The sequence below is a fragment of the Parus major genome, chromosome 14 (assembly GCF_001522545.3).
Source record: "Parus major isolate Abel chromosome 14, Parus_major1.1, whole genome shotgun sequence".
NCBI classification, from domain to species: Eukaryota; Metazoa; Chordata; class Aves; order Passeriformes; family Paridae; genus Parus; species Parus major.
The window spans coordinates 11,099,510-11,126,064 of record NC_031783.1 but is presented as its reverse complement, the minus strand read 5'-3'; the positions used below and the strand labels follow the sequence as shown (position 1 = coordinate 11,126,064).

The 26,555-nt window shown below is 52.2% G+C and overlaps 3 protein-coding genes and 1 long non-coding RNA gene across 10 annotated transcripts in view; 3 read left to right on the top strand and 1 right to left on the bottom strand.

Annotated features, from left to right (window-relative positions):
• The first annotated feature begins 310 nt into the window (after positions 1 to 310).
• On the top strand, positions 311 to 8,751 carry TMEM184A (transmembrane protein 184A). Of its 5 annotated transcripts, none has more exons than XM_015642820.2 (10): positions 1,169 to 1,251; positions 1,708 to 1,787; positions 4,169 to 4,393; positions 5,060 to 5,225; positions 6,063 to 6,153; positions 6,241 to 6,316; positions 6,877 to 6,968; positions 7,335 to 7,504; positions 7,604 to 7,801; positions 8,238 to 8,751. In XM_015642820.2, the coding sequence occupies exons 3-10, from the start codon at positions 4,169 to 4,171 to the stop codon at positions 8,486 to 8,488; spliced, it is 1,269 nt and encodes a 422-aa protein (XP_015498306.1). In that variant the 5' UTR covers positions 1,169 to 1,251; positions 1,708 to 1,787; the 3' UTR covers positions 8,489 to 8,751. The 5 variants fall into 5 exon arrangements, with proteins under 5 accessions (XP_015498310.1, XP_015498306.1, XP_015498307.1 ...); XM_033517966.1 differs by adding an exon at positions 3,389 to 3,411 and having other exon boundaries at positions 1,177 to 2,706; positions 4,116 to 4,393; XM_015642824.2 differs by lacking the exons at positions 1,169 to 1,251; positions 1,708 to 1,787 and adding an exon at positions 311 to 664.
• Positions 8,752 to 12,300: 3,549 nt separating this feature from the next.
• Positions 12,301 to 25,987, bottom strand: MAFK (MAF bZIP transcription factor K). Of its 2 annotated transcripts, XR_001524098.2 has the most exons (4): positions 25,877 to 25,987; positions 18,884 to 18,963; positions 13,375 to 17,705; positions 12,301 to 12,865 (listed from the first exon to the last, which is right to left on the bottom strand). XR_001524098.2 is itself a non-coding variant. In XM_033517967.1 (2 exons), the coding sequence occupies exons 1-2, from the start codon at positions 18,917 to 18,919 to the stop codon at positions 17,271 to 17,273; spliced, it is 471 nt and encodes a 156-aa protein (XP_033373858.1). In that variant the 5' UTR covers positions 18,920 to 18,963; the 3' UTR covers positions 12,867 to 17,270. The 2 variants fall into 2 exon arrangements, 1 of the variants encoding a protein (XP_033373858.1); XM_033517967.1 differs by lacking the exons at positions 12,301 to 12,865; positions 25,877 to 25,987 and having other exon boundaries at positions 12,867 to 17,705.
• LOC117245149 lies at positions 24,249 to 24,906 on the top strand. The gene is made up of 2 exons (XR_004499451.1): positions 24,249 to 24,319; positions 24,765 to 24,906. It is a non-coding gene; the product is annotated as an uncharacterized LOC117245149 (long non-coding RNA).
• The window catches only part of LOC107211160 (lysosomal alpha-glucosidase-like), a 15,513-nt gene continuing 14,102 nt past the window's right edge, over positions 25,145 to 26,555 (top strand). Inside the window, exon 1 of one of the 2 annotated variants that reach the window (XM_033517964.1) lies at positions 25,145 to 25,324. The gene's annotated coding sequence lies outside the window, so the exon portion shown is untranslated. The remainder of the gene's footprint in view (positions 25,325 to 26,555) is intronic. The other variant, XM_033517963.1, reaches the window with a different exon arrangement.

Genomic DNA, 26,555 nt, shown 5'->3' with positions numbered 1-26,555 from the left:
TTAAAAATACATTCAAACACTGCAGGCTTCCAGCTGCCCTTGACAAGAAACTTCATCTAAAAATAATTTTCCAAACTGTGCTTCCAAGAATCAAAGATTCGCATCTGTCAGAACTATAAATTTTTCCTCTTCTACACTTCCTTTTTTTTTTGTCTAGGAAGGCTGAGAGAAGCATGTGGTATTTGTTATTGTCAATCTTGGTTTGCTAGTAGGGATTCTCTCCTGACTCAAAACTGGTGCTCTTACTGCGTCCAGAGCTCCAGCAGCTTGTAGAAGACATACATGAATTAGCAAATTGGATGGAAATTGCATCTTCCACTGTGCTGATACAGTGGCATACCACTGCTGTGCCCCAGTGAGCTGAGTATTACTACCTAAAAGCCAGGTACAAGTTGAGCACCTTCATTTCCTGGCTGTGTATGTGCCACCAGGTCTGCACAGGGCGGTGGGTGAGGAAAGGACGTGGAAACCTCTCTGATTTAATGCTCAGAGCCAGGACAGACTTACCTTGCTGCTTTTCCATGTGCGATAAATTAGAGCACGAGCAATTGGTCCTTCGACTTTGCTCCTCTCTGCTGCGCAGTAAACCAAAGGGAAGGCCTGCCCAAACAACAGGCACGAGGTGCCACCGGCTGCCTGCCTTTTAGTCATCGCTCTCCTCCAGGTAGGGATTAATTCCCAATTGCTGGGGAAGCTGCCTCTGCCACCCCGGCGGAGCTCTTGCCCTCGGCCGCAGGACGTGTGCTGGGTGGGGGGCAGCGGCGTCGGGCAGCACCGCGGTTTTCCATCCGTGTTTGCTTTCCGGGCGTGGGTGCCGAGCGCGGCGGACTGGAAAGGTAAGTTGGGTAGCTTTTCTGCGGGAGACAAAGCCCGACCTGCTGCTCCAGCTCCCGCGGGGCCCGGGGCGCAGGGAGGGCGCTGGCAGGGTGAGCCGGGCACAGCCAGGGCGCGCTGGTAAGGTAAGCGGGGCTCCGGCGGGGCCCGGGGCACTGCAAGGGCCAGTGAGGGGCTGGCAGGGAGAGTGGGACGCTGGTGGGAAAAGTGGGGTGCTGGCAGGGAGAGTGGGGCACTGGTGAGACCCGGGGAGCAGCCAGCGTAACTGGGGCAGTGGCAGGGCCCGCGGCCAGCAGGCGGGCAGGGCTGGGAGGGTGGCCGGAGGAGGAGTCTCCAGCGGTGCAGGTGGAGGAGGGCACGGGGGATGCAGAGGCAGGTGCACGGCAGCCAGATTCCCTCCCGGAGGAGCCCCAAAGGGTGAGTGGGGCCCTGGGGGGTGCAAAGCAGCTGGGGGAAACCCCAAAAATAAGCGTTGACCCAGTCATTGGTTCTGAGCACCTGTGGGAGTCGCTGGGAGGGCAGAGCCTCCTCTAAAGCTCTGTGCCTGCGTCATCCACTCCTCCAGATGGGTTTCAAGGAGGGCTCGATGCTGCCCTGCCGCGATTTGTAGCTGTGTGCTGTAGGTCCTTCCTCCTGAGTGGCCTGATGGTGGTGTGGAGAGGCTGGTCCCATAAATAACCCGAGTGTCCTGACCTTATCTGAAAGCAATCGGGGGAAAGGCATGTCTTCTGCTCTGGTGAGGCTAAGCATGGATGCTCCCCTCCCCGGGATGTGGGTCAGGGATCTGAGGCACTACTGGGGAGATGCTTCCCTTCCCTTCTGACTTGTTTCACCCCACAAGAGGCTGCCGCTGAGATGGGGGTTTTTTCCTAGGTGCTGCAGGACACAGGGAGGGATGCAAGCTGGGATTCTGAGCTCGGGCAGCCTGCAGATGGAGGGGAATCTCTGACAAGGTGAAAAACCCCATTTGCAGGTGGCCTGCCTGAACACAAGCTTCACTGCTCAGTTTATCTTCTCAGTTCTCACTTAGCATCTCTAATATCCCAGGGAGTGTGTAACAGGTACACACAGTATGGCAGGTACCTGCAAGGTGTCTGAAAACAGACAGATTGGATATGGCTCAGTCCCATGGAGGAGCTGAAATTTGCAGCTGGTATTATTCCCGGTGTCTCCTTGCTGCCTTTGTTTTGGAAGCAAATGGCTCTCTAACTGCATTGAAAAGCCTGACTACCTTGCATGGCCGGGATCTAATTACCTGTGGAGCTGGGAGCCCTGTCTCCGAGCGGCACCGAGGCTTTTGCTTTTAATGACTTGCTCTGCCATGTTCAGAGTGTGACAATGTCAGGGAGGCTGCCAGGACTGGCTGTTGATGCCACCGTGCTCACACCGCGATGGCTGGGAAAGTTGATAGGAGATGGGATGTCTTGGGCCAAGCATTTATGGCACAGCACTAGGTTGAAAACAGATTAAATGGATCTAGTGAAGAGCACAGCTCTCTGCCATGTCTTGGGGACTAAGCTGGATTATAGAAAAGTGACTAGAAAAAACACAGCTAGAAAGAGCTTCCATCCTGCTCTGTTGTGATGCTCTGGCAGAGGCAAAGCGTGGCCAGTCATTTAGCCCCAGCCAGCAGCAGGGCAGGCTCCAGAAAGAGTGAGGAGTGATTGGGGAACGGGGCACAGCCGGACTCATCTCCCTCCCCGTGCCACCAGCTATCTCCGTCGTCTTGTTAATGTTTACAAGGCAGGTCCGGCAGCATCCAAGTCTGTCCAAAGACCAGATCCCGCCCCGGCTTTCCCGGGATCCTTTTTCCTGCTGGCCAGGGTCCGCAGGACGGTGGCAGGGAGAAAGAACACGGTTCCCTGCTGCTGTGTAACACTGTCGGCCCCGCTGGCGGTGCGGGTACTCCGGGGTGAGCTCCTGGGGCCTCGCCAGCTGCCGCCCGGGCATCTCCGCTTACACACCACTGCTGCCAGGCGGAGCCGGGGAAAGGTATTTTTAGGGCTGTTGATCTGACACCAGCTGAGTTTGCTCTCCTGTGAGGTTGGGGTTCGGTGAGAGGGCAGAACAGGGAACCGCAGGGTCAGCTCTTGCTTTGGTTTGTTTTCAGTGTTTAATTGGTCATTCCTTACCACTCTTATCTATGGCAGATATTTTTAAGCTTCTCTGCAGTTCATGCTTACGGTTTTACCCCAGGCGATAGTTACCCAGCAGCTAAAATATTTGTTTATTAACATGAACTGAGAAGCATCTATATTGGTAGAGTTCAGCTAGCAGGTTGTCGGTTTTTTAAACCGCTATTGTTATACTTGAGGAAAAAGCAGCTTTCCATAGATTAGCAGAAAGTGAACCCAAACATGGCAGTTTATCATCTGTTGGCCTTGAGATATGAAGCTGCCCTATAAATAATTGCTTATTATTAGGTTGGCCCTTGCTGTCAGGAGCTGCAGGGTACACGGTGTCCATATGCCCAGCCACCCTCTGCACCAGGAATGCTCAGTGCCTTGGGGCAGCCGGCTTTGAGGAGCACACACCGAGCAGGGACATGCCATAGCACTCCAGCATCCCCAAAGGGCAGCAGCCCTGCCTCTGGCACGGCAGGCTTGCTCCCTTGTGCTTAATTTGGGTGCAGGAGGGACCGCTGGCTGTCCTTCAGGTCTCGGGGTTGGCACTACTGGCACACTGACACCCCCACAATCCCAAAATAGCTGGGTGAAGAATGTGGGTGACACCAAATGTCTGGTTTCTTGGGCAGCCCCTGGCTTTGCCCCAAGCAGGCCACACATGATGAAAGGAACCAAATTTGGGGGGGTACCTGGTGTTTTCTGGGCTCTCAAGGAAGACAACACAAGTGTCCTAATGGCTTGTTGGTAAGGGACCCTTTATTATCCTGGGTGAGGGATTGGTTTAACCCTTAAGTCTCTGGTTTCTGACGGAAAAGCATCCTGAGCCACAAATGTGACCTTACAGAGGTTCAAGTATGCACAGATCATTCCCTTTCAAGTGGGAGTGATTCCTGAGAAAGCAAGGAGCAAAGCTGGGAAGGAGAAGTGTGTCTTTTGGGAGACATGGGAACTGCACAGACCTCCTCGGGGAAAAGAGGGTCTGCTTTTGAAGGATATTTGCATTTTCCTGCTGGGAGCAGCAGATCAAATCATGGCAAAGGGGCTGGTTTGGGCGAGGGACACCCTGGAAAAACTCTGGGGAGGAGATAAACCTTACATGAGGTTTGTACATGCTGTGTGGGCTGGGAAATCTGCTGGGACCTTCCCTGTCACCAGCTTACCTCGCTCCTGCCTTCCTGCACCACTCCCCTTCCTTCTCCCTCCTGCAGATGAGTAATGCCACACATGCTGTGCCCTCTCCCGTGGCACCTGGCACGCCGGAGCCTGGCACAGCAGCCAGGCTGGCCTCAGCCCCCCCATTCTCAGCTGTTGCCCTGCTCACGGCTGCCCACAACAACTCTGAGGATGGCCAGCAGCTTTTCCTGACCACGACAGCGGCACAGGTCATCTCTGGCATCTTCGTGTGGTCAGCACTCATTGTCACCTTTCACCAGGTATGGGCTGCAGCAGAGATGGGGCTCAGCACAGGAGTTGACAAATAGGGTTAGAGCAAAACTATGGATTGCCACCAAGCCCATTGCAAATCACTCAGGTCCGGATAAGTATTTCTTCCTGTTGCTGCCCAGAGGTGATATCCCTGCTGTCAGGAGCCTGGTGCTGGCAGCTCATAAGGGTGGACTTTGCCCATGCTCTCCCCAGGTGGTTGCCAGAGCCAGGAGAGGCTGCAGGGCATTGGCACTGCCCAGAGGCAACACCCCGTGGGGCATCTGGGGTGTTTGGGGTGCACAGGACCAGCTGCCTTGAGGCATACCCTGAGTGGGCATGGTTTAGGGGGCTGTGTGGATCTATGCTGCTGAAGGCAGCCCTGGGGAAAGCTGCTGTCTCCAAGCACTGGGATGGGGCTGCACAGGGGAGGGCACATTCCTCACACAGCCTAGGGAAGGAACCTGATTTCCACATGCTTTCATGCAAGGGATTGGCCCAGGGACTGGGACGGAGCCTGTTGTGTGTGCTCACTGTGATAGGTCTGTGGTGAAAAGCTGGCAGAGCTCTTACCCCAGAGAGGAGGCTTAACACGGCACCCCTGTGGGTTTGGGGGCACCTCTAGTTCCCATCCTGACCTGTGGCAGCCACAACTCTGCATGCTGGGCACTTTGCAGATCTACACACACCTCAAGAATTACACCATCCCCAAGGAGCAGCGCTACATCATTCGCATTCTCTTCATTGTGCCTGTCTATGCCTTCGACTCCTGGCTCAGCCTCCTCCTCCTCGGCAGCCACCAGTACTACGTCTACTTCGACTCGGTGCGTGACTGCTATGAAGGTGAGCACTGCATCTGCTCAGCAGGGAGGCTGAAGGCAAAGTGGGGCTCTCATCGTGTTTACCTGTCTCTGGGGCACCTTGGACTGTGAAGTGGCAAATCTTCATCGCTTTCACTTCCCACTCTCCCTTCCTCCATGCAGAAGTTTTCCCCTTCCTTCTCTGGAAGGGAGGGGATGCCCCACAGGCAAACATGAGCTGGTGCCTTTCAGACACAGGCTTGGAGGGACACCACCACCACAGTCCTGGGGAAGAGGTTTTCTGGCTGCCTGTGGGGTAGATGTGCAGCCCACACAAGGCACTAAAACACGAGGCACACATGCCCAAGAAATTGGGGAGTTGGTGTGTGTTGAAGTGCAAGGGAAATTTGTCAGGATTATGGCTGGTTTTGTACCTTGGAACTCTCTTCCTTAGGAACTAAGATGTGTGGGTATTTGCATTACTTCAGGTTTGGAGTATATGAAAAATAAGTGGTGGGGATGTCCAAAAAAACTGTTCAGGACCTGCTCTTTGCTGGCCAGCAGCCATTTGTGCTGCCCCTTAGCAATTTTGAGGTACTTCCATGCAGATGGTCCCTGGATAAACTGTGTGTGCCCAGAGGAGCTTCTTCGTCTGTAATGAACTCTGTGCACATAGTGTGATGTATCCCACTCCACTTGGAGGTCGGATGGATTTGACCTGCTGCTCCTCTCACTGGGCTCCCACCCACCAGCATCCCAAATCTTGATGCAGTGCCAGGTTGGATGAGGAAACACCTGAGCAGGAAGGAATGCAAGATGAAACAACCTCCTCCAGGACTTCCATCAGTCCTGCTGATCATGTCTGCCCTTGCCTTGGCAGCTTTTGTGATTTACAGCTTCCTGAGCCTGTGCTTCGAGTATCTTGGAGGGGAGAGCACCATCATGACAGAGATCCGAGGGAAGCCCATTGCGTAAGTTCCAGCATCCTGTGAGTTCCTTCTCCACCCACTTTTCCCACCCAGCACCCCCAATGGCATCCCCTTGCCTTCATTTTCCAGGTCCAGCTGCTTTTACGGGACCTGCTGCCTTCAGGGTATGTCCTATTCCATCGGGTTCCTGCGCTTCTGCAAGCAGGTGGGTACCCGATGGGGAGCATTGACTCCACTTCCCTCAGATGAGGGCTCTCAGGGTGGCAGGTTCCTATCCCAGTGCCCTGCCAAGGGGGCTTAGCTTCATTATTCTCTTAAGATGCTGAATTTGGAAGCTTTTTTCCTCTGAGGGAGGCAGGTCACCAGCTCACTGGCACCTGGCCAGCAGCAAGGCTGCTCGATGTCCTTGCCTCTGACTCACTGCTGAGTCAGGGTCTCCTCCCACTGCAGAGCTCAGATTGCCATCTCTGTCCAGTCCCAGGTTAGCCTGAATGCTGGCTCACTCTCCAGGACTGCACTGTGGGCTGAATCCTGTCACCCGTCTGTCCCCAAGCCCTCTGGTCCCCCACCTTGGACTGGCTGCACTGCCTTTCGAGAGCTGCCTTCTGAAAGCCCTACTCCCTCATCTGCAGATCTTGTGCTGGTTCATATTTCACCCCACAGCACTGCTCTCTCCTGTGTGTGTGTGTCTCTGGAGCAAGGGGTGGGATGTGGGGAGTGGGATGTGCTGCTGCCCATGGTACACCGTGTGTCTCCTCTGTGCAGGCCACACTGCAGTTCTGCATTGTGAAACCCCTCATGGCAATTGTCACCATCATCCTGCAGGCGTTCGGGAAGTACCACGATGGAGACTTCAAGTGAGGATGCTGGGTGGGGCTGGGGGGAGGTGAATGGGAGAGGATGGATCCCTGCTCCATCACCAGTGTGTCCTGCCAGTCTCCCAGGAAGCTGCTCCATGGACAGTGAGAGCACTGTGAGCCCAAAGTGCCAGGGACAAAACTCCTGTGAGCCATAATAAAAATAAAATAATAAATAAAAAGAGGTCCCACCAACAAAGGAGAAGCTGCTACCTCTGTCCCCCTCCCCCTCCTGGGCTGTGTTCTCCTCCAAACCAAAACAATGCACCCTCCACTTCGCCATTTGATCTCTCTTTGCCCACAGTTGCCCTTGCTTTGCTCCCCACAGCCCAGAGCAGCAGCTCTCTCTCTTCTCTCTGCCTGCAGTGTCCACAGTGGATATCTCTACATCACTATCATCTACAACTTCTCTGTCAGCCTGGCCCTTTACGCCCTTTTCCTCTTCTACTTTGCCACCATGGACCTGCTTCGCCCATTTGAGCCGGTGCTCAAGTTCATCACCATCAAGGCTGTCATCTTCCTCTCCTTCTGGCAAGGTGAGTCCCACCATGAATGCCCAGCACTTCTCCTCCCATAGCCCCACCTGGATCAGGGGTCCAGGAGCAGAACTGATCCCCCTCCCTTCCCCCGCACAGGAACACTGCTGGCAATCCTGGAGAAATGTGGGGTGATCCCTGAAGTTCAGATCATCGATGGGAAAGAGGTGGGAGCTGGGACAGTGGCTGCTGGCTACCAGAACTTCATCATCTGCATTGAAATGTTCTTCGCTTCCATTGCCCTGCGCTACGCATTCACCTGCCAGGTGTACAGGGAGAAGAAGGAAAACTCAACAGGTAACTCTTCCTTGCTTCTTCCTTTCTTCAATGACTAAGGAAAGAGGAAACCTCCCTTATTTTATTTGTATCCCATTAACAATGGGATGCCGAAAGCTACAAGAGGAATTTCTTTATCCTGTGCTCCATGCATTTCTTCTCCCTCTTCCCTCATGACACCCAAAAGCTAAAACAAGGAGGCAGGTAAGGAGACCTTGATGTGGCTGGGCAGGATTAGGGGATGGTAGTATTATCCATGGAGATTTGTGTTGTTGGAGAGGATCTATCCTCTTTGGAACATGGAGCTGGGATTGCCTTCCTTCTGTTTGGAACTTGGAACTGCAAACTGATGTGGCCCACAATGAGTCACTGATCTTGAATTTCTAAGGTAAACTCTCTTGGATCACTGAGGCTCATTGATGCTATCCCATCACACTCCTGCTCTCCTGTTTTGCAGCAAACCTTGCCCCAATGCAGAGCATCTCAAGTGGGCTGAAGGAGACCATCAGCCCCCAGGACATCGTGCAGGATGCCATCCACAACTTCTCCCCCACGTACCAGCACTACACCCAGCAGTCGATGCAGGAGGCAGAGCGCAAAGCGCCAGGGGAGAATGGGCACGTGGCCTCCAAGATAGATGGACAGAGCAGCAGGAAGAGCAAAAACATTGAAAAGAGAATGCTAATCCTGTCAGATGAGGAGCTGTAGGAGGTATCAAAAGAGACACTGACACTGAAGAGGTTTTAACCCATGCAAAGGGGAGGTGTCTTGAGGCTGAGACAGCCTGGGCTAATCAGAGTACTGAGAAGCCAGGAACTCTATCCAAAAAGCCAGTCTCTCAAAGGGAAGATGCAATAACCCAGAAAAGGTTAAGTCAAATAGTGCCAGCTTCTGTTGTCATGGATGGAGCTGTGTTGGACTCTGTGTTGCAGCCTGGCCTTTGCTGCCCCACTGCTGCTGTCTCTCTGCCAGCCCTGTGCCAATGCTGGGGGATGCCAGGCAGGGAGAGGAGCCGGGGTGCAGGAGAGACCAGCTGCTCTCGCCCTCCTCTTACCTCCAAGCACTGCTGAGGCCTGAGAGAAATGCTTTTCTCAGCACAGTTCTGCTCTAGTTTCTCCCAATTTGAGTAAAAAAATGATCTCCAAGGGCTCCGTGGAGAAAACCAGCCCAGGAAGGTGACTTCGCTTCACCTGAAAACCTGGTAAAGGTTGAAAGACGTCATTCCTTATTTTTACATCTTTCCTCCTCTCCTCACAGCAAAGCTTATAGAGATGTGCAAAAGACCTTTACCATGGAGAAAGAGTAAGTCATCCTCTTCTCCCTCCAGATGTGGATGCAGCTGTCCAAGTAACTCCCCCGGGAGTGTGGCAAGACCTCACTGGGACTAACCAGAGGTCTGCAGCTGCAGTTCTGGGAGCTGCCGGTGACAGAAGTGCTTGTTTATGTCTAAACCAGCTTATCTCTGAACGGATCAGAAGTTAAAAGGGATTCCAGCTTCCTTATCAGAATCTTTATTAGAGAACCAGACTGTGACTGGTGGGGTAGGAATTCACTTACTGGGAACTGTCTGTTCCTCCTAACCCTTCACTATTCCCCGTCCCTGGGCTTTGCCTGACCTGTGGGAAGGCAAGCAGGAGCTGAGCCCAGCTGGGTGACCATGGTGAGGACAGAGAGGTGCGAAGGGATGTTGCCATGTGGGGCAAGACCACAGGCAAGGGAAGACTATGTATGGAGGGATGCTCCTCATATCAGTGATGGCGAGCGCACATCCTTCTGTTAAGACTTCTCCTTTCTCCCCCAATTAATAGTCTAATTTCTATTCTCCTGTTAATGAGATGATCCCTGGGAATGAACTCAGGCACTGGTTGGGCTGTTGTCTGGGATGGTAGCTAGCTAGTGGAAGGATGAAGGCAAATCTACAGCCTCAGATTTGCAGTCATGTGGCAAACAAACGGATGGATAAGGCTTGGTGCCCTTTTAAACATAGCTTGTAGAATTTTGATCTTTTTTTTTCCCTTTCTCTTAAGCTGCAAAATGTAAATCACAACACAAAATTATTTATTTTTTTTTCTAATAAACAGCAATTTCTAGCACAGAGCAAGCAAGCATTTTCACTGAGCTCAGCAAGCAAAGCCCACGATCTGCCTGTTCCTGCTATAATGCTGATGCTCTTAAGCTTAACGTCCTCCCTGCCCCTCAATGCTGGCCCAGCAGAAATACCTGCACACGCAGCATCCTGCACATTTTGGCATTCCTACAGGATTTGTGCTCATCTTTTTGACTGCACAAAGAACGTGCGTGTCTCCCGCTTCCTCTCCTTGCACAGCACCTCTTCCAACCCTCGCCTAAGCTGTGGACACAGTGGTTCAGAGGTGCTGGATCCAGTTTAGGTAAACTAAGCCCAGACTCCAGCACCAACAAGACTAGCTCTGTTTATTTTTATTATTGAAGAAATCTTACCATGCTATAGCTCAGATTCCACATGAGCAACCTATAGTTCAGCCAGTCCTGCAAGTCCTTCTGGTCTGGAGAAGCACTGCTCATACCTGCTCAGCCAGTGAGACTGCTGACACTTTTCCTGCAATACGCTCCATAAACAAGAGCCAGATGCTCTGCACATCCAGACATTCATCCAGGATCCTGCACATCCTGGGAGAACACTGTCCTGCATAGAAAGTGCAGCCTCAGTACTCAGGGACAAGGCTGCTTGGCTTTGTAACACAGCCAGCACCAAAGCAGGGACATCTCAGCTGAACATCTTGGTCTTCACCCCTCTGGGAGAGGATGGCCACAGCTGCAGGAACAGAGGCTGCTCTGGCTCCTGGGGTGAGGACAGACTGCAAAGGTGATGATGGCACATCTGCCAGTGCACTCACAGCCGCTGAGATAAAGACTTGCACAAGAACACAGCAAGAACCGTGGTTGTACTTCATTGCACAAATGATCGACTCCGGTGCATAATGGGCTGCCTCCATTGCTCTGCCAGCAGGTGCAATTCCCACTGCAGACAATAACATTTGCCTATTTATGTCAAGCCCTGATTACTGTATTATATGTAAAACAGATCTTTCTTGCAAGCCAAACAAGGGGGGGAAAGAAAAAAAAAAAAAAGTCAGCTGTGACTCATGCAAGTCAGCAGTGTGATACCAGCCTGAAGGAGCCGTGCTGGGCTGGACACCAGCTGGCTGCCGCGACGGCAACAGCAGACACCCTCGCTGCTCCAGCCGGCGCGAGCTGGGCCTCCTGCTCGTCCTTTTTCTTGGAGAGGGGAGAGAGGCAAGAGCTGACGGCTCAGGCTGGGCACTGTCACAGCCCTCAAACCCTCAGGCTGTCAAAAGGCATCCATGGGGAATAGAAATGCCAACGGTGGTGTAGGCTGGACGCGATCTCTGCTAACGCGTCTCCTCCACCTCCTCAACAAGGACACGGGGAAAGCTGGCGGCGAGCGCACGGGTGACCTACACAGGAGCCTGCTGTGCCTGGAGCCATGCCAGCAGGCAGCCTGGGAGGAACAGGCTCCTCTCACTGCCAGCAGCAGGCTCCGGTGGTCGGCAGATTTGTTTTCCCGTTGTCGCTTGTCCTCAGGATTTCCCCAAGGACAAGGCTGAGCTGCAGCTATTGGATCTCCTGGTGCTTTTTGGGCTCAGATCAGGCAGGTTTACACCCCACTTATGTCAGGGATGATTGGCACAGGGCACACCCTGCCACTACATTTGTAGGAGCTCAGGCTGACCTCCCTAAAAGCAGAGGGGAAGGAAGGCAGCCGCTGGCACCACAGCAAAGGCAGCTCTCATGCATGGCTGCTCACTGCACAGCGCCCTGTCAGAGGCAGACACTTCTTTTTTTGGGTGCTAGCACTCACCAACAAGTCCCTGGGCCCAGCTGCTGACAGGCACCAGAGTGCCAGACCTGCACCAGAGAGCAGGATTTGTGCTCTTACCACCCCTGTTCACACAGACCTTTTATGCTCCTCCCCTATGCATGGTGAACTCCTTTCACTTCTGAACCTTCACCTGACCTGCTCCTGATGCCCTTTTCCTCCTGAACCAGTGCTCCTCCACCCCTCCAAGAGTCACACTGGCCCACCTCCCTGTCCCCTCTATTGTCACCAGCTCCTCACTGCAGTGACTCCAGGCAGGAGCCAAAGCAGCTGATAATGCTTTTTTTGCTCAGCACAGACTGCCACATCACCCCCAGGCTTCACCCAGGTACCTGCTCAGCCAAGCCTGCCTGGCCCCAGCTAATGACCATCCATTACCTGCTGACACACAAAGCCTTTCAGCCCTGCTCCTCTCCACTTTGCCCTACCTCTTAATTCCAGCTTTGGCCAACACACCCATCTGTCTCCAGCCTACTGCCTCAACACAGGCCAAGTGTTTTACCCCCTTCAGCTGTTCTCTCAAACTCGACCACTTGAAATAGGAAACTAAAGCCAACACAACCCCTGAAAGCTCACTGGCACAAGGTACCACCTTTTTAAAAGCCCCACCAGGGAAAAGCAAAAAGATGAAGTATTGATATAAGGGGTTAAAGCAGTTTATTCACAAGCAGTCACACAGGGGAACCGTGAAGGAATATTTCACAACCCAAAGAAGAGAGAGGAGTGTTTCTCTCCAGCGCTTCAAGACAGGTCACAGTGTCTCTGAGCCACAACTGGCTTTGCTCAGCATCACGACTGCAGGCAGGTGCCTGCTGAGCTGTCAGTCCTGTTTGTGCTAACACAGACACCACTGGTTGTGCACAAAGACAGAGCCCCTGGGTTAGGAACACACGCGGTCTGAGCACGGCATCGACCTGACAAGCAGCTCGGACAAGAGCTATCCCTGGAGCGCATTCCAAGCGTCCCAAGAAAGCACCACAGCAAGGCTGAGATGGGCTCCAGGAGGCTGGGTCAGATGATTGCAAAAGCCCAAGCTGCCATCCCACTCGCCTTAGCCCAGCCTGCCTCCAAAAAACACATCGCTCACCGCAGCGCCACAGCCAGCCGGGTGCTGCACTGGGGACAGGCAGCAAAAAAACCCGAGGAAAACACTCCACTGAAGATCAGTTCAGGCTCCAAAACGCTGACCATAGACCAGGGCAAGTCTGAAACCAGAAAATGCTTTATTGGAAAGGTACAAAAAAACCAGTCACTGCAGCTAAATTTACAGCAATAAATTACGTTGTGGCTGTCAAGAGAAGTAATGGACACATACACAGGGCTATTCGCCTTACAAACAGGAATCCACATTGCTTGGTATATCAATAATTTATTTTATAATAAAAAAGCAGCACAAAAATAAATATTGAAATGAAATTACTGAGTAACCACAGAGGATAGAATGAGCTGGTGATAAAAAACAACTTAAAACAGAAGACTTCTATCATTAAAAAAATGAAAGCAAGTATCCACCATCTACAGAAACACCCCAGCAGACTGAAATACAGACGAAGGAAAACAAATCCACATTACAAAAGTTTTTCGGTTTTGTTTTGTTTCTTTTTTTTTTTTCTTTTTGTTTTTTCCTTTTTTTCTTTTTTCTTTTTTTTTTTTTTTAAATAAAAACAATCATGACAATGAAGTTTAAATGATTCGAGAGAGAAAAAACTGCCACCTTCTCCTCCTCCCCGGGTCTGAGCCATCCCGTGGCACAGCTCGCCTCGTCCCTCCCCGCCGTCCCGGAGCTGCCGTGGCACCCAGGTCTCTGCACTTTGCGGTCTCCTCCCGGCAGACGCTAGAGTTGGGCAGGAGCAGAGACGCTGCCTTGTTTCCAAGGGATCTGGAGCTGCCCTGGAGGGCAAGGTTCCCCACTCCCGACAGAGAGCACAGCAAACACATCTACGAGAACAGAGGTGTCCCTTCCCAGTCCCTGCGCGACGCTTTCTTCTCCTGCCTCCCGCCCAGCCCTCGGTTCCCACGTCTCACTGAGGATGGGGAGCAACCAAAGAAAGGCCAGGCCCAGGGGAGAGGATCCCAGCACCCAAAAATCAGAGCCCCTGCTCCTCCTCAGCAGGGTCAGGGGGACAAACTAAGAGGGGCAGAGAAGGGAGCCCCAGCATCCGAAGTACTGCAGCAGAGATGCGCGGGCGGCGCGGCTGCGGGGACGCGTCCCTCGCCACCCACTCCCCACGCCGCGCTCGCCCTGGGTGTCAGGCTGGCAAGTGCAGGACGGAGAGAAAAAAAACAAAACAAAACAATAAAACACAACAGAAACAAACCGAACCCCAGAGGAATGCAACGCGACAACCCCAAGCTGGAGGGCCCTCCAGGGAGGAGGGTGGAGGAGCTGGGTCTCCAACGCGATCAACAGCTTTCGGGTCATTCCTCCCTCCACGTTACCTTGCAATTCTGATCCCTCTGTGGAAGTTTAGCCAGGACATTTCATTCCCCTCCAGGTCACCACCCAGGGAGCCCTGGACTGGCAATTTCTTTTAATAAAGATTTACAGTATCAAACTTGGAAAAAAAATTATTTTTTTTCTTTTTTACGAAAAATCTGTACGATAAAATGTATATAATTATATATTTATATATATATTTCTCTCTCTTTAAATATTTCCACGTGGTCCTTATGGATATCCAATATGGATTACCTACCATGGCTATGGTATCAACAGCTTTAACAACACCCAGGCCTCTTGTTCTTTATCGAGTGACCAGAGATTTAAGTGCCTACCAGCACTAAACTAGCAATCACTTGGACAAGCCTTTGGCACCCTTCCAAGAACTGGAAAAAAAAGAAATACTTGGCCACAAGGGAAGTGCCACATAAAGATATGTTTCTCAACTCATTCCAACAGCAAGAAGACCCCAGGAACAAAGTTCGACCTCCGTCCCCTTCAGTGAGACAGGTCTGATTTCCCCGGAGGGGTGTCAAGGGCAGCCAGAGGGTGTTCCTATCTAGCCAGGAATGTTACGGAGCTCTGGAGCTGTTTTAAAGACTGGAAGCATTTGGGCATTTTCAAGTCAACTGGCCTTTTTCATTAAAGTTTTCATTTAAAGCCCCAACAGTGCCAGGAGTCTCCATTTTGCCTGTTTTTGGAGGCACCTGTAAGGTCTGGGAAAGTGTCCAATGTCTGTGAGCTGGAGAACATGAGAGGACCAGGAAATGACCATAACATCTTTCTCTTCCTCAGCTTCTGCTGTGGGAGTCAATAACTGGTACTGATACACAGGACATCGATCTGCCTGTTTGGAGATAGGGAGGGAATGGAGGAGAAATGAGGTAACACTAAGTGTCATCCAAACTCTACTTGTTGGAAAATCACTTGAAGGAAACTCCCTGCTCCCTTCCAAAACACGTGGATCTGGCAGGGGGAACGAGCCTTCAGGAAGCATTTCACTGACACCCTTTCTGGCTCAGTAAGGTCACGGATGTCGATGTTGGGGACTGAATGAGAACCAAGTCTGAGGTTTCTCTTTTCATTAACCTATTTCACAAAGGATCCTCTTGGGAAATCCAGAGACTCCGATGACAAGGTGAAAAAAAAAAAAGAAAAAGCAAGCTAACAACTTCTTCCAAAGACAAGTAGGGCTTCACTAAGTTTCTACCAACTTACTGCCATTCAAGGCAAGACAAAGCCTCAAACAACAAATTATACTGGGTGTCAGATGCCAGTTCACTGTCCTCTTTCCAACAACGGTAGCACTTGATTATTCTCTTTCAGTCAAAACCACTTATGAATTCTCCGTGATCTTTGTTTTCTGTTCTGGAGCCCAAATCCTCTAAGCTCTTCTCCTCAACTTAAGCCTCAACAATCTCATTCTCTTCTCACCTGCATGACAACAGGCATCGTCCATTCCACAAGTCTCTGACCTGCCCTACAAAACACACAGTCCCTTTTTTTTCCTACTTCAAGAAGAAAAAAAAACAACAACAAAACACACAAACACCAACATAGCTATTTTTTTTTTTTTTACAGTGACCTGGAAACATTCATCGTTTCATCACTGCTGTGTGACAGCAGAATGTCTCTTTTTCAGCTTCCCAAATCCTGCCTGCTGCCAAGCCAGAAATCCCTCTCCTGAACCACTGCTCAGAGCCAAACAAACAACTTCTCGATCCCAATTCTCCTGTCCCCTTCACACACATTGATTTTCCATCCTGCCCTCTGTGTGCCTCTCGGGATAACTCACCCACTAGCAAGAGAAAGCATCAAGTTTCAGGGTCACATTCACACAGGTTGTCTGAACACTGAGGGTTGTTCACTGTACTCTTTGGATCCCAAATTCAGCATCTGATGTGCTATGGAGAGGGAAAGACTCTTCCAAGCTCCCATCTGACCTCCCCATAGCCCTTCTCTGATCACCAAGGACTGGTGAGCACAGCTCTCCAGCTAAGGATGCTCATTGCTAACATACCTATGCTTTTGTCAAAGACGAGACTCTAAACTTCTCTCCTCCTAGCTGAATGCTATTGCCCTCTAGTTACACTTCAGTGCTTTAAAAACATCCTTCCAAAACACTCTGCAAAACCCCTTCTCGTAGTGCTGATCCCAGCAGAACTGTCCCACCTTCTCTCACAGCCAATTCCGCCTCCACCAGTAATATGTGCAGCATTTTTCCTCCTCATCTCCCCTTCTCCTCCCCATCACACTGCTCTTCACAGCATTTACTGTGCCTCTCTCCCTTCAGCTTCAGGTAACCCAGGAAAAAAAAGCTGCTACTTCAAGACTGCGGATCATTTGGAAGAAATAAACTGCATAAATATACCAAATTCACAGGCACACCTTTGGGAAGGAGCTATCAGGAAACTTGGGCTTGGAATAAAGGAGGCTGCAATGTAGTTTTTTTACAGGCCACACAGGTAATGGGGCATATTAAAATATGTAAAATATATATTTTTCCATATTTTAACAGCATGGATTGAAAACAAAAGGTTATTCTTAATGGGTGTGGTCAGACCCAAGCATTTATCTCCATCATCCTCCCACTCCCATCCACTCTTAGAAGGATTAAATCAAACCCAAAAAGCCTATGTTCCTGCCCTCACAATATCAGATGGAAGTGGGGGAGGTAGGGGAGACCCTTCTTACAAGGAGTAGGAGGCCACTAAAGGAAACTCTTTTTCCCATACATTCATCTCACATGATGATTTCTACGGTCCGTATGTTTCCTGGCTCTTGAGCATCATTCATGAAGACTCTGGAGGCTCCTCAGGTATCTTCTCCCAGCTGGAAAGCTGCCCACAGCTGAGAGGGGTTTGTGGAGGCAGAGGGAAGGAGGAAGCAGATCTTGCAATTTGTACTGCGTACAGAGCTCAAATCCTGAACATGAGAGGTTGATGGAGCCACTGAGTCCAGACAGAAGCAGCCAGTTAAGTTCCCTTTGTAGGAACCCTTTGGGTTTGTTTGTTTTTCTCTTTTCTTTTTTTATTTTCTTCTGTTTTTTGCACTTTTGGAAGAGACTTCTTAAAATGCCAATTCTTGACGTGACCAAGGACTCCGGAACAATGCATAAGAGCCTTATCCCCTCCCCTCTGAAAGGCTGCTAGTTCCCCCCACCGAGGGCACTAGGAGGCTGCTGAAAACGGCACAGAACTGGATGAGATTTCGGCTGATTTCACGATGGTGATGACACTGGTGGTGGCAACTTTGGTCGGGGTAATAGGCCCTCGCGCCACAGTACGAGCGAAGGTCTGGAGTGCTTCGTACTTGGAGCGCAAGGCATCCAGCTCTAGCTTCATGCTGCTGTTTTCTCTGGCCAGCTTCTCCACCTCTTGCTGCAGCTCAACCCGCTGCCTCTCGAGCTCCTCTTTCTGAGTCACACGCTTGATGCGGCAGCTGGCAGCGTAGCCCCGGTTCTTCAGCGTGCGCCTCCGCTGCTTCAGACGGATGACCTCCTCCTTGGTGAGACCCCTCAGGTGCTGGTTCAGCTCCCGTACGGACATTGACACGAGTTCATCATCACTCAGCACTGGGGCATTCTCTCCTGACTCCTCCTTTACCTGCAAATACCAACAGCACAGGGGTAGCAGCAACCCGAGGCGAGCAGATGCTCTGGGCAGCAGAAGGAGAAAAGGCCACCCCTCAGCAACATCAGTGACATCCCTACCTGGAAAACACCCCTGGTGTACTGTGGAGAGCACAAGCTCCACTAAAACGTCTGGGTTAAACATGGCAGAGGTCTGAGCACTGTATTTGTCTGGGTTTGGGTCGCCCTCTTAGGTCAGAGAAAGCAGTGAGCTTTGCATACCCAATGAGAACCCAACAGCAAGATTTTCAAGGGGATAAGTGTAGAGTCAGCTGAAGCCTTTTTTTGTGAAGTCCTTTGTCAGGACCTGGAATTCATAATGAATGTTAAAGATGACACCTTTTCCTAGCATTACACTGGGACACCAGTGCAGCATCTCTAAAGCAGAATAGCTGCTTCTGTGCAGGGCTTAATTCAGCATTTTGTGGTTTTTCATTGAAGAAAACCAGCCATGCTTAGCTTCAAGGGCAGCCTGATTTGGTTTTGCTGGGGCACAGTATGTAGTAACTGAAGTTACATGAGAAAACCACCAAGGCCTTGCCCTTTCCTTTCCAAGCACATTTGCCACCACCATTATTTTCAGAGTCACAGAATTGTTTAGGCTGCAAAAGACCTTCAATATCACTGAACACCGAACTTTAAAGACACCATCCTTTTGTCTTTTCAGCGATTGCAGGACATACGGAATGAAGAGCCAAAACACTTGAAAGAAATTTCAGCAATGCATGAACAGTCCAGGCACAGACCATCAGCTGGTACAGCCAAGGCATTTACTGTCTCATGGATCTGGGAGACACCAGCTGAAAAAGTTCATTCCCCAGTGCCTCCCCATCCTGAGAGTAAAAGTACTTCATTGCCAAGACTGGGAGCACTGATTTCAGGATGCTGCCAATACCTCCTACAGTCAGAAGTCTCTTGGATAGCTGCTGGGATATGCCAGCCTCCATGCCACTCCAGAGACTTCAGGCCTCTTTCTGGGTAATGCCAGTATTCTTCTACCCTAACCTTTGCTGTAGACAGTGGGAAATTGTATCAGCACCCATTTCTAAGAGTCTCTCGGAATGAAAAAGAACAGTCACGTATGACCAACATCGCACAGCTCTGCGACAGCCTCCCCAGCCACCCAGCACCACCCACTCAGCTTTTCCCTACCTTTAATGCCTTGTTCGGTTTGGGATTAGTCGTCATAACCTGAGCACAGTCTTCCGGACAAAACTGCTCAGAAATTGCAACTGGAAAAACAAAACAAGGTTTCCAGGTTAATCTTGGAGGGCAGGAAGAAGATACCCAGCACACAGCCCAAACCCCCCAATCAACAACCATTAAAAGAAATAAGAATACAGTTGTTTGAACTGGGATGGATTCAGATATCATTTACCCTATTCAGATAAGACAAAGAGAAATTTGTGTTGACAAGTGCTTTGCTTTTTAACACCAAGATCTCATATTTTGCTGTTAACCACACTAAGATCCAGCACAGAAGATAGGGCAGGGAGCAAAGAAGGACACCCACGTTCATCTGTAAACAAGAGTCACACTAAGCATCACACACCACCTTGCCTTGTGCCACCCCTTCCCAAGGGGAGAATGGAGCATAGCCTCCAAGGCCCTGTCACTGGCTCACCTCCCTCTGGAGGCATCCCAGATGCTCCAAATGGCCTATTAGGGACTGAATTAAGAGTTACCTCTGCTCATAAAAGGCACTGAAAAGCCACAAGACAACAACTCCCTTCATTCTCATTTTGATGATTATTAGCCCGGCTCGAAATTGAGCCAGCAAGCCAGAGAGAAGCTGCCTGGTTTGTAACCTGCTTCCAGCGCTGTCCCCACCCAAAGGAGACGCTACCAGAAAACCCAAACAACAGAAACAAAAGCCCCCAACAACAAAGCCAGGAAGGAGTTCACCTCTCCCAACACAACAAGACTTGCTTCCCAATCTTCCAGCCCCAGACTGCAAGAGCAGACCTTCTTGCTATTTCTAGTGATGTGGAGTCATGTCCATCGACAGCCAGCCCGTCCCCTGCCGCGACACTGCCCTTCGCTCTCACCTTAGCCAGTGGCTGGCAGAAAATGCACCTGCCCGCACCTCCACCCAACCCCGTCACCCCGTGGTGACGGCAGCGCGACAGTCCCATGGTACCTACCCTGGGAGAGGCACCGGCAGCCGTGCCACCATCACAGCCTCTGCTATGGCTCCCCAGCGGGGAGGGGTGAGGCGCCGGTGCCCCCGACACAGGGCGGCTTCGAGGGCTGCACACCCGCGGCACCGCAGAGCACTGCCTGTCTGGCGGGAGTCCTCTCTCCCCCCACCTTCTCCAGCCCAGCCCAAACCCTCCCCATTTCCACGTCTGCATCGTGTCACACATCCTAATCATTCATGAAAAATCCAGCCAAAGCATCCCAAGCATGATTCCCTTCTGATAGTTGCCATGGTGACCTTGGGAAAGTAGCCAACCCGGAGACAGTCACCATGGAAACAGAGAAGCCCAAAAGCAATAATGACTTCAGGTCATGTCTGTGCAAAGACATCACGAGGTCGTCGGAGAGTAAACAAACTCATTCATATCTGCAAACAGGGGTGGAGGGACTTGGGGGGGTGCAGAGGTGGGGTGTGGGGACCAGTGGGAGCTGGGTGGGTGAAGGTGCTGGCTCAGCCCGTGCTGCTGTCACTTGAATTTTATCAGTCAAGGCACCTCATCATCACACGACTTACATAAAAATCGAGATGAAGAGCAGGAGGAGAAAAAAAAATAATCCTGTAATTGCAGAGCTGCAAGATACTATCCTAGATATTAGGGAGTGTATTTAGGCGCCTCCTCTATTTTTAAGCCCGAGACAGCACAGCTCTCCATGTCTGGAGGAGGGACAAGGACAGCCGCACAGCACACAAGCCAAGATGCTCCGTGATGAATGGACCACTTACAGCAACTGGTGTGCGCTGCATTTTCTAGAGCATCACCGAGTCCTTCCCTGCTCTCCTCCAGCACTGAGCCCCACCCCGGGCACACCTCCAGCCACAGCCCCTTGTCTCGCCAGGACAGCAGGAGTGGGCAGGGCATGGGGGGACAAGTCCCAGCCCCGCTCAGCTGCCTCCGACAGACGGGGATGTGCCCAACCTCTCTGTCTGCTGCTCTCCAGAGCGCGATCTCCTGCGAGCACGGGCACCTCTTCAGACCCAGCACTGCCCTTTCACAATCCATCGCTTCCCCTCCGCACCAGGCATTCGCTGCCCACCCCTACCTCCCGGACAGAGGTGCAGACGCAGGCAGGGGCAGCTGGGGGGAAGGAAAAAGCTCCTTGTCCTGGCCAACAGGTCTCGGAGTTGAGGAGCGCAGAGGCGCTGCCAGTGCGTAGAGGAAAGGGCCGGCAGCCCCCTCCCTGCAGAGGCGCAGCCGGGCCGCAGGCAGTTGGTGCCATAGTTATGCAGTGAGTCACCAGCTGTTTACAGAGTTTGAGAGCTCACATTCCCACAGCATCAGAAACTCTTCCTTCCCTCGGCGGCATCCCCCCTCCCTCGCCGCCCCCGTCCCTACAAGGGAAGGGGCGCGCTGGGCGCGCTGGCCGCTCGCCGCGCTGCGAACGCCGGAAAAGGAAAGGCAAAAAGGAGGGGGAGGCCAACGACAGCCCCGTCACACCCACCAAGTGCACAAAAAGCCTTTTGATCCTCACCCAGCGCGTCTTCAAAGCGTTTTCTGCGCCAGCCGATGGAAAAACTGAACGCGGCCACTTGGCTGCGCGGAGATGGAAAGAAATGTAAAGTATCATGGAAAACCAGAGCCGAGGGGTGAGGTTGCCTCCAGTGGGGGTCAGCGTGAGGGCTCACCTGCCACCCCGAGCAATGCTCCAGCTCTGAGTGATGAAACCCTTCTCGTCACCTGTTGCTCCATGTCACCAAAGCAACAGCTCTTTACCCTGCACATTCCTCAGCGGACAGCACAGGCGCTCGGCTCAGCGTATTCTGCTGCACACCTGTCTCCACACACACACCAAAGCACCCTGGATGGGCCAGCATCACTCAGAAATAGGCTGGGATCCACCCTACTGTGCCAGGGGCCATGGGCCAGAGCTGCTGCTGACACAGATTAACGAGGAGGTTCAAGGCACCATCAGGAATTGTGATGCCAGACCCTCCTGAAACAAGGGTGGGAGACTGTGGGTTGGCCTAACCCAAAGGGCAAGATTTTATACAGCAAGTAGAAACACTCAAACAGGCTCAAGTCTCACACTCAGATATGAGTGCCAGGGAGAGTCTTATCTCTGGACTAGGTGAAGGCACAGGTGTGGTCCGGGCTTCACTTGAAACCGATACAACACCTCTTGCAATCCTCACCAGCAGTCCTCCTGGGCTTTGGGCCTCATCTCCTCATCTACCAAATCCTTCCCATCAGGATTATCTGGGACTACAGCTACCAGCAAGAAGACACTAAAAATCAGCATGCCATCTCCCAAACTTACAAAGCAAAACCCTGCAATGAAATCATAAACCACTCTGCAAACAAGTCATACCCAGCAGTGTTCCCTAAACATGCTGCACAGGGATCTTCTGGGACCCTGCCTGCGATTTGATTATTAGAACCCTTTTAGTCTTTACCCTACTCCTGCCCTTCTTTCCTTAATTGCATTTGCTGCATCACATCTAAAATTAGGAGCTCAGCTTTTTGGAACGAGGACCACACTACATCCCTGCTCTGTAAGCAGTACGACACACTTCGAACGCCACATCAATAAAGCAGCAAGTAGTATTACACCAACTGTGAGGGGAAAAAGCTTTTCCAGAGCAGCTCCACGCTCATATTTACAGCAAGTGTTTTGACTGTGGGTTACATAAAGAGCCCTTGTAATTCTGCAATAAAGTTACCCATTGACAGCCTTGCCAACGCCCTCTCCCTCTCTCAGACAGCTCCTATGCATCCTGCAGCATCCTCCCAAAAACCTGGAAGTCTCCAGCTGACATCCTGAGCCTGGCAGTCTCAGCTGAGAGCATCTAGAGATCCCAGTTCCTTCGCTTTGAAAGGGAAAGGCAGCAGAAAGCCTGACTCAGGCAGAGGTAGGACAGAGCTTTCCACACAAGGCTTGCAATTAATAAAGAAAACATGCCAGAGTGAGATTTCAGACTTTCCACGCTACAGGGCTTTCCAAGCGCATTACACATTAAGGAATTACTATAAAATCACTGCCGACATCCGACAACTGCAGATGAACTTGAATTTTGAAACTCTTTGTACGCTGAAAGACAACCCTGGCCACAACATGAGTGCCTGGCAGACAGCTCTGCTGGTGTTTAGCTTCCATCCTCACACATATACAGCAAACTGAAAACATGCAACCCTCACCTTCCGCCAGGCCAGCGACGCCTTCCCAAGGGCAGAAAAACAGTGCAAGGTTCAAGCGGCAACAGGGATCTGTGCCATCACATCTCAATTCGGCACCGACAGCTACGCAGGGAATACTCTACTCATTCCCAAACGCAGCCATTTAATTCCTAGGCAGCTGTTTAAATTTCTCGTTTATCCGCAAGTTGTTCCCAGCTCCAGAGCGCCAGCCAAACGGATGTGCCTACCACGGGTAACATCTGAGCTGACAGGTGAAGGCAACTACAGATGCTTAAATCCTCATCGCCGTGCCTCTGCCGCTCGGAGGCACGACACGGATTTCCAGCACATTGCAGCATGGTAGGCAGAGCACCATCCCTCTCCCCATCATTCAAAAAGCCGTTCTCCTGCTCTGACAAGCTTCACACATCCTGTAAGGCAGACTGACACTTGTCACTCATTTGTAATGAGAGCGGGGAGGGATGGGCTGGTGGTGTGAATCAGAGAGTAGAGAAGCATATGCAAGGCAATATATTTGACATGAAGAGAGAGAAGACACAAGGAGGGGGTGAGTCACTGTTTACTGTTCTAGAGGAGCTCCACGCAGCCCTCGCCCAGCTGGCCAGCTTTCCATTTCCCTTATGGATCGGAACCAGCATACAGCAGCAAAGAGGAGATTCAGGAACCTTCAGAGCACATTTGAGAGCTGCCAGGACACAGCTCTCTGAGGCGCTCTCTGGGGAAGCCTGGACACGGATCAGACAGTCTTCAGTGGTTTGGTAAACAACCTAGTCAGAAGCTGCAGAGAGCCTGTGGTTAGGGAGCAGGGATATGGAGTACCAGGCGGGTATGCCTGTGTGTCACCTCTGAAACTTCATGGAGGAGGCTGAAGGGGAAAGGTATGTGACATCCAGCCCTGGCACTGACAAGCTTACAGCACTTTTTCCATCACGTGCTTGTAAAACGCGGTGACAGAGACATACTGGAATTACACCTCAGCATCACCAGCTCAGAGATGCAGCTTCCCAGCCGGACAAGCTGAGCCACCAAGTAACAAATAACTTGCTCGGATGCACAGCTGGACCCTGGGGCAGAGCTGGAATTTGGATTCCTAACTTTGCTGCTCCTGATACCAAGTGCCAGCCATCAAGTCAGAGATCTTCACTAACTGCTAATAATGGAACATAGTGGCATCGCTATTTGGCGTCTTGCAACACTGCAAAGCAGTGGGATCCACTATGCAGCCTGTCCCTCCACTCGGGAGCGCAGTGCCAGGGTAATTGCTCTCATTACTGCCTTCCCCCAGCCCTTGTGCTGATGGTCACAGAGCACTGCATCACTTGTGCTTGCTTCATGCTTGGAAGACTCTCTGCCCAAGTTTGAAGATAGCTTCAAACAATAGCTGAGACAGAAGTGGAAACTGCCTGTTCATCTCTACAGGGTGCTGAGCCTGAAACTTCCTGATAATTGAAAGTGCTAGCACCACTCAAGTATTTCACAGCTGGATGTTTACAAAAATGATCAGCAAGCAAGCTTATCCCACAAACCCCGACTGCTGCAGGGGCCAGCGCTCCCAGCTGTCCTTTCTTCGCTTCCCAAACATCTCACACAGCTAGAGATTTTCAATACCAAGTCCTGCAGCACATTCCATGCCATTAATCATCTTCCAATGCTGATGGAAATCAGAGGGTATCAAGCTGATCTGTATTTTTCCCTTTCAGGAGGCACACAGCAGTACTGAACTCCATGCCGCAACAGATTGCTGAGAAGGGCGACGGCGCAGAAATGACATAAAACATGACAAAGCACGCTGTCCTTGACAGGCAAGCAGGGAAGAAGGAAAAAAAAAAAAAAAAAAAAAAAGCCAACAAATTTCTGCCTCTGGTTCAGAAACAGTTGTGAAGCAAGGCAAGAACCTGGCATAATACAGCCAGGAAGATTTAACAGGTCTCAAAGCCCTGTCAAGCTCAGAGCCCGCAGAAGCGGGCAGGGTGTCCTGACGGCGAGAGTCACCGTGTGCCCAACCTTGCGGCAAGCGGCCCGGGGCTGTTCGCCGGCAGCCGCGGGTCCGGCAGCCCCGGCGGGCGGGAGCGGAGCTGCCCGCGGGGCCCTGCGCGCTGCCATTGGGCAGCAACAGCGTCCGTCAGCCCGAGGAAGTGACTGCACGAGGAAGGCTTGAGGAAGGGTTCTCCGCAGGCAGCACCGCGGACACACACGGAAGGAGAGGGGGGAAAAAGCGGAGGGACGTACGCTCCTTTCATCAGTGCGAAAATAACAGCAGGTAAACTCATTCGCTGCTAAAAACCCCGAGAGCAGGCACGGCGCGACGCGCTGGGCTGGGGCGCTGGGCTGCGTCCGCCACAGGGCTTACAAAAACTGAAAGTGCAAGAAAAAGGCGTGCAGCTTTTCAGGGAAACACTTTGCTCTCACTGGCTCCCTCCACCTTCCGCAGCCCCAGCTCAGCTTTAGGCACGCTGGCAAAGGAGGGGGCGGCCAGGTGAAAGCGAAAATGGAGGCCTTTCCCTTTTCTGTAACAACTTTGCCCAAAGGGGGCTCGTTCCTAATTTGAGACCTCATGGCCTGCTTTCAGCAGAATCTGTAAAATAAATCCTCCACGGAGGAACCCACAAGGGAGGGGAGCGGGCTCTCAGCCCGAGGAAGAGGAGGAAGGAAGCAGACCCTCACACACTGTGAGTTTGGAGATCTCAGTTCCCGTCGCTCGTGGCCTGGATGTTCCCCCACCTTATGCCGCTGCCGTCACGGGGAGGCTGAAGAGGTTCCCCCCACCCACCTCCTCACTTCTGATTAAATCCCCAAAGCGTCCCGCACCCACCAGACAGTCACGCGGCAGTGCCCGCTCCCGGAATGTCACCGTCCCCTCTCCTCCCACTGCCAGTCCCCGGGCGAACGCGGAGCACCCCGTTTCCAGGGCGGCCCCATGCACACGCATCCCTCCCTCCCCACAGGCTCCGGGACCAGCCCGAACACAGCCACGCACCTCTCCCTCTTTCGACCCAACCAGCAGCTGTGCTCAGCAGAGATAAGCCCCCCACCCGCCGCGGCCCTGACCCCCAGCCCATCCGGCGGGCAGCGACGCGCCCGCCTGGCGTTTCCCGGTGGCGGCTGCTCCTGCCCGATAACCCGGGGCGGACAGCGGATCACGAAGCCGCCACCACGCCCGGCCACCGCCGCGGCCACGCTGCCCGGTCCCGGCTGCGCCCCGGCTCCCTCCGTACTACAAAAGCTGCTATTTTTAGTCGGCGGAGCGCGCGGCGTCACAACAGGTTTCCTCACATGTATTTTAAGAGCCATTCAAAGGCAGAGGCAGGCAGCGCGCTCATCCTCGGGGGGAAAGAAAAATAACAACAAGAGACAGAGAAAGCATCGCCCCGGCAAACACCCAGGGGACCCCCGGCGTTATGTCACGTCCCCGAGGGTGCGGGGGTGCTGCCAGCCCCGTCCCACGGGGGTTGAGCGGTGCCGGCTCCGCACCGGTGCGAGGTGACAGGGAA